Here is a 9,365-nt window from a genome sequence, read left to right on the forward strand (position 1 = left end):
CCCTGGAGACCCCACACTGGAGCAGGGGGATGCCTGCAGGAGGCTGTGACCCCATGGGAAATCCACACTGGAGCAGGGTCCTGGCAGGACCTGTGTACCTGTGGAGAGAGGAGCCTATGCTGGAGCAGGGTCCTGGCAGGACCTGTGTACCTGTGGAGAGAGGAGCCCATGCTGGAGCAGGGTCCTGGAAGGACTTGTGACTCCATGGGGGATTCACATGGAGCAGCCTGTTCCTGAGGGACTGACCCCACAGAAAGGACCCTCACTGGAGCAGGGGAAGAGGGTGAGGAGTCCAACCCCTGAGGAAGGAGGAGCAGCAGAGACAACTGACCACAGCCCCCATTTCCCCTGCTGAGGGGAGGAGGGAGAGAATTCGGGAGCGACACCCAGATTGGGGAGAAGCATTGGGCAGGGAGGAAGGAATTTTAAGGTTTTTTTCCTTCCTCATTTCCCTCCCCTGACTTTGATTTTCATAAATTATATTCATTTCCCCCCGTGGAGTCTGTGGTTGCCCATGATGGCAATTGCTGAGGGATCTCTCCCTGCCCAATCCATTGCATGGGATCTGTGAGGGCCTTGTTGCTTCTCTGTTTCCCACTTGCTGAACTTTTCATGGGAAGGGGGCTGTCTTATGCTTGGAGGAGACATGGCTGAGCCACACACATTTTTAAAGACATCTGCAGATAACCTCTGACCTGAAAAAGCAGCAAGGAGCTGAAAGATTCTCTCCTGTCTCCACAGGGCTGTGTTAAGGGCCATGGCAAAGTCATGAGGAAAAATAGCACCTTATTCCCAAATCCCCACCCCGTCAGACCCCCGAAGTTTTGCAGCTCATTGTCAGTGGATGTTTAGGCTTTTTTTGGTGCTGCTGAGCTTTTGGGCTGGGCTTGGGGAACCTGTTTGAACGCTTTAATGGGGCCATGGGGACACCAGTGACCACACCACACACACCATAGTTACATCTCCTTTTTTGTTTTGTTTTATTTTTTAAGAGGAGGGGATGGCAGCTGGGTCAGACAGCTGGGAATCTGCTCCCAAGGCCACCGTGGTGCCTCCTCTTCCCCAGATGTTTCCTTTCCAGCTCCTATTTCCCCTTCCAGGTGGGTGGGACGCAGCACGAGTACTTGCAGTCAGCAGAGGTGTATTTCATGTCCGTCACACGACACTTTGGGGAGCAGTACCCCAACGGAGCACAGGTCTTCATTACCTTCCCACAGCCTGGAAGAGCAGAGGGAGAGTGGTTGTTCCTCATTTCTGTTCCCCATTTCCCCATCTCTGTTCCCCATTTTCTCATCCCTGTTCCCCATTTCCCCATTTCTGTTCCCCATTTCCCCATTTCCCCATTTCCTCTTTTCCCCATCTCTGTTCCCCATTTCCCCATCTCTGTTCCCCATTTCCCCATCCCCATTTCCCCATTTTCCCATCTCTGTTCCTCATTTCCCCATTTCCCCACCTCTGTTCCCCATTTCCCCATCCCCATTTCCATACCCTCCCACCCCCTCCCAGTTGCAGTGGTCAGCAGGATCAGGCCCTGCTCATAGGGAGGTCCTGCTCTGTCCCCCCACGTGTCCAACACTCCTCCCTAAGCCCAGCCCCAAAGCTGGAAGGGACCTTGAAGGGTACAGAGCAGCTCCTTGTGCACCTCCCTCCCCTCATCTTTGGAAAAGATGCTCCCAAGGGAAGCAGATCCATTTCCCTCCTGAGAGACACCCCAAAAGCAAAGCTCATAAAGATGTTCCCCTGTGCTCATGGGTGTTTCCCTCCCTTGTCCCACTCCTGAAAGGATCAGTGTTCTCAGAGCAAAGCAGCAAAAGCCACATCAAGGATGCTGCCAAGGTCTTAAAATTGGCCCCACAACAGCCTGGCACCAAATATTCACCATTAAAAGGGTAAAAGTGGACCAAGGGAAAGACTTGCCCCAGGTGGGTGAGAATTGATATCTGAGGGGGGTTTCTAATGCCCCTTTAGGAGATCTCAGCCCCAAAACCCCTCTTGATTCCTGGAGAGGGACCAGAGAGCTTTAGAGTCTCAGAAGAAGAGAATAGCAGCAACAGCTGTGTCACATCAGTAAACCAAACACAGAATCATGGAATCATGGAATGGTTTAGGTTGGAAGAGACCTTAAAGATCACCTTGTTCTCATCCCCCTGCCACGGGCAGGGACACCTTCCCTGATCCCAGGTTGATCCAAGCCCCATCCAGCCTGGCCTTGGACATTTCAGGGATCCAGGGGCAGCCGCAGCTTCTCTGGGCAACCTGTGCCAGGGCTTCCCCACCCTCACAGGGAAGAATTTCTTCCTCATACCCAGACTAACTCTACCCTTTTTCAGCTTAAGCCATTAAACACACCCGGGACTGAGCTTTGACAGACACTGAGCTGCCAAAAAACTCCCCCCCAGCACTATGAAACTCTCCAAATCCTCAGGAGAAGTGACCACATCCAGACTCTTGTTTAGAATTGTCTGTCCGGGGCTCACTGCCAAACTGGACACTAAAGTTTTAACCTCAATTATTCCTATACAAAATCCTACAATTATTCCTACACAAACGAGGTAGTTCTCATATTATTGTCCCTTGAAAGAAGTCATTGAAATACCTGCCCAGGTTATAGCAGCCACCTCAGAGGGTAAGAACTGAGCTAAAGTTATTTCAAAAGAATCCCAAGGAGCATAAAGCTCATCCCACCCCATTTCCCATCTTACCTGGAGTGGCCAGGGAGAGGAGGAGGAAAAGAGCGAAGACCAGGTAGAGGAACTTCATGGCTGGAGTTGAGCTGGGATCTCAGCAAGGCTGGAGAGAGGAAAGCCGCAGACCTCGGAGGGAGGAGGTGATGTGCAGGCAGGCTGGAGCTGCTGGGTTTTATAGAGAATTTCCCTGCGGAGCAGAGGATGCTGGGGACACACGGGAATTCATCCAAGTCGTGCTGTTCGGGGCTGGGCGTGCAGCGATGGCACAAGAACTCCCCAAGTGTGCTGGCAGCCACCTCCTGCCTGCCCCAGACATGGTTGCCCAACATCAGATAGGACCCCAGCGCTGATGGGAACACAAAGGAATAGGGGATGTCGATATCTGAGCCCTTAGGACGGGGCTGTGGGTCAGAGAGACCTGATGGAGATCTGCGGGTGCAGCGAGGAGGGGAGAACAAGATCGGTATCAGAGAATTCCAGGCCTTTCCCAGCCTCTGGCAGGGATGCAGAGGGATGCCACAGGGCCTCGATGCACTGATAACTCTCCCTGCATTGTCCAGGCTGATCACCATGTGGGACTGATGGCCTGGAAAGGATCCCTGTTCCCACCTCTGAACTGTGTCTGCAAAATCTCCCTGATAAATTTAGGGAGGTGCCTTTGGTTGTCCCCTCAGATGGATGGATGGGTGGAAGCTCTGGGGCTGGCAGCTTCAGGGAGCCTGGAGGAGACACTTTGATCATCCCCTCATCCCCACAGACCCTCCAGACATTCCTGGGGGTTCAAACAAGAGGCGAGCTCTGCGAGGGAGCTTTTCCAACCCCAGCTCACTGGGCTGTTTAATAACTTGATAAACAGCCAGGGAGAGAGAGAGGCTGAAGGGACAAGAAGCTGCTGCAGAATTACCCGATATCATCTAACCTGAATCCTCAGAGGGCAGCAGATCAATCTTACAACACAACAGGGCAGCAAAATGACAAAGGCTGCGTCAGTGAGAATTTGGAAAAATCTATAATCTCTGTGCAGATGGTGGGTCTGAGTTACCTAAAGCCAGTTAGGAAGGAGGTTTGGGAGTCCTGCATCAGCCTGTGGGATGTGCACTGCTCATCTCCCCATCCCTGGCAGCCCTTGGTAGGGAAAGAAGAGGTTAAAGAAAGCTGGCAAAGCTGGGGACTTGTTTTCATAAAATTAAATATACTGGAACTCATCAGCTCAGGGTAGAAACACTCAATGGAGGTGTATGACAAGCTGCAAACATTTTAGAGGCCGAAGGAGGACAGAGCTACAGTTTTTTCAATTTCCCTAACCCAAGAATAGGTGGGATATGAAGGTAAATCATGTATTTATCATAAAGGTAAAAAAAAAAAGTCCTCTTTCACACTGAGCACAGCTGAAATGTGGAACTTGAACAAGAAATGCAAGAAGTAAAAATGCACTGGAGGGACAAATGTATTGGAAAAGCAATTTATAAATTAATGTAGCAGGTGCAAATTTAAAAAGGTGCAAAATCTCCTTGAGGAATTTGCCAAAGTTCACGTCACTGACTTCTCATCCTGGCCACCAAGGGCAGACCATTCCTCATCCAATGGATCCCCTTTTCCGGATTTGAGGGCTGCCATGTTTTCCGTGTCTTCTCTTTCCTGATCATCGCTATTCCACTTGATTCTTTTTTTTTTTTTTTTTCTGGCAGGTCACATCTTAATCACGGAATCACAGAACCATTTAGGTGGGAAAAGACCTCTAAGATCGAGTCCAAGCATTCCCCCAGCACTGCCAAGGCCACCACTGACCCATGTCCCCAAGTGCCACATCCACAGGGCTTTTAAATCCCTCCAGGGATGGGGATACCCTGGGCAGCCGTTTCCAGTGCCTGACCACACTTGGGTGGATGAATTGTTCCTAATATCCAATCTAAACCTCCCTGGCCCAGCCTGAGGCCGTTCCCTCTCATCCTGTCCCTGTTCCCCGGGAGCAGAGCCCGACCCACCCCCAGCTGCCCCCTCCTGTCAGGGAGTTGTGCAGAGCCACAAGGTCCCCCCTGAGCCTCCTTTGCTCCAGGCTGAGCCCCTTTCCCAGCTCCCTCAGCCTCTCCTGGGGCTCCAGCCTCTTCCCCAGCTCTGTTCCCTTCTCTGGACACGCTCTGTTCCCTTCTCTGGCTCCAGCCACTCCAGGTCTCTCCTGTCAGGAGGGTCCCAGAGCTGCCCCAGCACTGGAGGTGCCCCAGCAGAGCCAGCACAGGGGACAGGCACTGCCCTGGCCCTGCTTGGTGACCTCGAGCCGTTTTCTGAGCCCCCCTGAGCCGCTTCCCTGCTTCCCTGGAGCATGGAGCCCACAGCTGGATGGAAGCGCTTCCCAAGGGCTGTGCTGTGGGTACAGGCTGTGTTTGCCGGGCTCAGCCTTTGTTTGCACTTGCAGGACAATTGGTGCTGCTTTCCCAACACCCTGACTCGGCTCTTCGGTGCCTGCCTGTGATCTACTGCCACACAAATGATCCCTGCAGAACTGCCCACAGCCAGAAACTCCTTGTTCTGTGTTCTCCTGCTCATTATCCTTGTCTGTATAGACAAGGTAGCTTTCCCTGTTACTTAATTACGTTTTTTCATTATGCTTTTAGCATGAGGAGATCCATTGGAATGCTAATCCTGTCCCCTAATGCTTTGCAGTCCTTTTCAACATCTAATTTGGGAATTTTTGAAGCATTCTTGCCAGACAACCATGAAAATTATTAGGCAGGATAGCACTGGAACCACAACAGACTTCTGATCAGATGTGGTGTGGCAATTCATTTCCTGAGCTTCATTTACATATTTGCCTACATCCCTTTTAATTGGGAACATGGTCCTTTTGGAAAGATTTCAGGCAAAAGACCCAAATGGGCTTGGGCCAAATCAAAGGGATGAAAATCAGGCCAAGTGCAGGGTCCTGCCCATGGGTTGGGGCAGCCTCCAGGACCAATTCAGGCTGGGGATCAGCAGATGGAGCAGCCCTGGGAGAAGGAATGGGGGGTGCTGGGGGGGTGAGAGCTGGACATGACCCAGCCCAGAACCCTCCCATGGGCATCAGGGGAGGGGGGGATTCTGCCCCTCTGCCCCGCTCAGGTGAGACCCTGCCTGCAGAGCTGCCTCCAGCCCTGGGACCAGCCCTGTTTAATATTGGCAGCAATGATCTGGGTGAGGGGATACTCTGAAATTTGCAGATCAGGATCTGCTGGAAGGCGGGAAGGCTGTGCAGAGGGATGTGGACAGACTGGATGAAGGGGCTGATTGGTGTGAGGTTTAACAAGGCCAACTGCTGGGTCCTGCACGTGGTCACACCAGCCCCTGCAGCTCCACAGGCTGGGGAACAGCCACTGGAAAGCTGGAAAAGGCCCTGGGGGTGCTGGTGACAGCGGCTGGGCATGAGCCAGGTGTGCCCAGGTGGGCAAGGGGCCAGTGGCACCTGGGCTGTGCCAGCTCTGGGGTCACCAAGCAGGGCCAGGGCAGTGCCCATCCCCTGTGCTGGCTCTGCTGGGGCACCTCCAGTGCTGGGAGCAGCTCTGGGACCCTCCTGACAGGAGAGACCTTGAGAGGCTGGAGCATGTCCAGGGAAGGGCACGGAGCTGGGGAAGGGGCTGGAGCACCAGGAGCAGCTGAGGGAGCTGGGAAAGGGGCTCAGCCTGGAGCAAAGGAGGCTCAGGGGGGACCTTGTGGCTCTGCACAAGTCCCTGACAGGAGGGGGCAGCCGAGGGAAGTCGGGCTCTGCTCCCGGGGAACAGGGACAGGTTGAGAGGAAATGGCCTCAAGCTGTGCCCAGGGAGGTTTAGACTGGATATTAGGGGAAGTTTCTTCTCTGAAAAAGTGATCAGGCCCTGGCACAATTGCCCAGGGCAGTGGTGGTGTCCCCATCCCTGGAACTGTCCCAAAGGGATGTGGATATGACATAAGGGGTCATGGTTTAGTGGTGAACACAGAGGTGCCAGGTTAACAACTGTACTCAAGGATCTCAGAAGTTTTTCCCACCTTAATGATTCTTTGATTCAAGGAGAAGGATGTGGACCTGTTGGACTGAGTCTCGAGGAGAGCCACAAAACTGATCACAGAGCTGGAGCCCCTCTGCTCTGGAGCCAGGCTGGGAGAGCTGGGGCTGTTCACCTGGAGAAGAGAAGGATCCAGGGAGAGCTCAGAGCCCCTTCCAGAGCCTAAAGGGGCTCCAGGAGAGTTGGAGAGGGACTTGGGACAAAGGCCTGGGGGACAGGACAGGGGGAAATGCCCTAAAGCTGAAGGAGGGAAGATTTAGATGGGATATTGGGAAGGAATTCCTGGCCGTGAGAGTAGGGAGGCCCTGGCCCAGGGTGCCCAGAGAAGCTGTGGCTGCCCCTGGATCCCTGGAAGTGTCCAAGGCCAGGTTGGACAGGGCTTGGAGCAACTTGGGATCATGAAAGGTGTCCCTGCCCAGGGCAGGGGGTGGATCTGGATGAGCTTTAAGATCCCTTCCAACCCAAACCATTCTGGGATTCTGTTCCATGGCTCTTTGATCCTCAGTGCCAGAGCTCCGGTCAGGGTTGGATACTCCATTAAACCATTCCCATCATGGATCTGATACCCCATTGTGTCCATTGTGTCCGTGCCTTGCAGACAGCACCCAGAGCTTATCAGGAACGATCCCAGACAGAATTCCTGCTGCCCTGGGAGCAGCTGTGCTGTGGGCAGCCCCAGCTGGCACTGCTGGAGCACGGCCGTGCCCAACAGCCGGATCTGGGCAGTGGGAACGGCTCCCACGTGCCCACGGAGCATGGGCCTGGCTGCCAGGTGCCTTTGTGAGAGGGACCAGCGGGTCAGGGTGACACTGCACAGCCTGCAGAGCAAACAACAGCCCTTTGGAGATGGTTTTGCCCCAGGTTCTCCTCTGGCCGTGCCGCTCGTGGCCAGAGTCCCTCTATAAAACCTCCGCCCTCGGACACCTCGGACACGCTTTCCTCCCGGTGTGCCAAGATCCCCCCTGGCCTCCAGCCATGAGGGTGCTCTGCGTGGTCTTTGCTGTGCTCCTGCTGTTCTCCCTGGCCACCCGAGGTAAGACAGGAACGTGTGGAGGGGGACAAAGCGGGGCCACCTGTGTCCCCTCCAGCCTCTGTGCCTCGGGGGGAGGGAGGGGGTTCATCCCAGGGGATCAGGTCCCCGGTGATTTGCCCAGCCTAGCAGGCACAATGGGTTTGGGATGGGAGGAATTCCACACTGCAAATCCCATCTCTCACGCTCATGCAGAGGGATCCAGTGCGTGGGGGGATGGTTTGTAAGTGCCCAGTTGTCCCCCAGCTCAGTGGGGACAGAAAACGCGTCCAGTCCTATGCGGGTCTAGCCCCAAAGATACCCAGAGCGTCTGTACCACCCCGGAGCCAGCAAGGAGACAATTCCTGGGGCTCTGCCTTCCCACGTACCCAGGATTTTCTCTCTAACCCCTCTCTGTCTCCTCCCGCGGCAGGGCACGGGCAGCCCAAGGGTTTTTGTGACGGGTACTGCGCCCACGCGTGCGGCGAAACCGATGAGTGGTCCTTCAGCCCCTACTGCGAGGAGCTGCACTGCTGCATCCCCTCTCCCAAAAAGGGGAAATGACCCCGGAGGAGTCCGGCCCTGGAGGAAGAGTAGCGCTCGCCGTGGAGCTGCCGGCGCTGCTCCCAGGGTGTGGCCGAGGCGGTGCGCAGCGCCTTGAAGTAAAGATGGGCAGATGAAGATGATTTCTGTGTGCTGTGAGGTTCATTCGCCTCCCGGGAGGGGACAGCCGGGGGAGGTTGGCAGCCAGAGCTCCCTGGAGAGCGGTCACGACACAGCCCTGACAGCCCCAGCTGCTCCTGGCAGCCCCAGACCCCTGACACCACAATGCCACCCGGGAAAAGCAAAGGCTTTGGGATTTTCAAAGCAGAGGGGTGGCAAAGGCTGGGAGAGGGCTCATTGCATAATCCAGGGCCTCCCTCCTCCACAAGTTGAACCCCGGTTTGTTTGTAGGGGACACCATCAGCCCCAGGAGTCCCGTTCAGCCTCTGCACTGGGGTTCTCAGTCCCACGGAGAGGTAGAAACAGGAGGCAAACAGCACCACCTTCCCCTTGCACCCCAAAATCCCATTCCTGGGGTGCCCACAGAGCAACCAGTGCAGCCACTGAGGCTGTGGGGTCCCGTGGTTGTCCTGGACACCCTCACCAAGTGCCTTCTCGGCAGAGTCTGTGACCAGGTTATTCCATGGGGGTCACCAGTAACAGGAGAGCAGATGAGGATTTCTTCAGTGTCCCTTCCCTACTCCCTCTGCTGTGGGATAACCCAATCACTCCAGGTGTTCTGCAGGGGACATGGGCTGATCCGGTGTGGGGTGGCTCAGAACACCCCACAAACACTCCAGCAATACTGGAGGCTGAGATATTTGTGTCCTAAAGGGTCACAGGGCAGAAATCAGCTCTGTTTCTCTGAAACCCTCCAGGAAACAAAGGAACTTTCCAGCCCTGGGGCCTTGCAAACGCAGGAAAAGGCTTTGCACTGGTGTTTGTGGGACGGGAGGGGGTACAGACCTCTCCCTCTTGTGGGATGTCTCCCAGTTTCTGCAGGAGGAAGGGCTGTGTCTCCTCTCCTCAGCAGCATCCTCTGTGTCCAGCAGAGATCTTGGCACATGGAGCTGGAGGTAAAAGTAATTTCTTCCTCAGGATAATTTGTATATT

At 54.8% G+C, this 9,365-nt stretch overlaps 1 protein-coding gene across 1 annotated transcript; it reads left to right on the forward strand.

The window, feature by feature from the left end:
- Window positions 1-7,675: 7,675 nt before the first annotated feature.
- LOC121666807 (small basic protein 1-like) lies at window positions 7,676-8,273 on the forward strand. Its single transcript, XM_042032749.1, has 2 exons — window positions 7,676-7,733; window positions 8,143-8,273. Exons 1-2 carry the CDS (start codon window positions 7,676-7,678, stop codon window positions 8,271-8,273), a joined length of 189 nt encoding a protein of 62 aa, XP_041888683.1.
- Window positions 8,274-9,365: the final 1,092 nt, after the last annotated feature.

The sequence above is a fragment of the Corvus kubaryi genome, unplaced genomic scaffold, assembly GCF_017639235.1.
Source record: "Corvus kubaryi isolate FWS band 111438036 unplaced genomic scaffold, C.kubaryi_AGA036_p1.0 37354, whole genome shotgun sequence".
NCBI classification, from domain to species: Eukaryota; Metazoa; Chordata; class Aves; order Passeriformes; family Corvidae; genus Corvus; species Corvus kubaryi.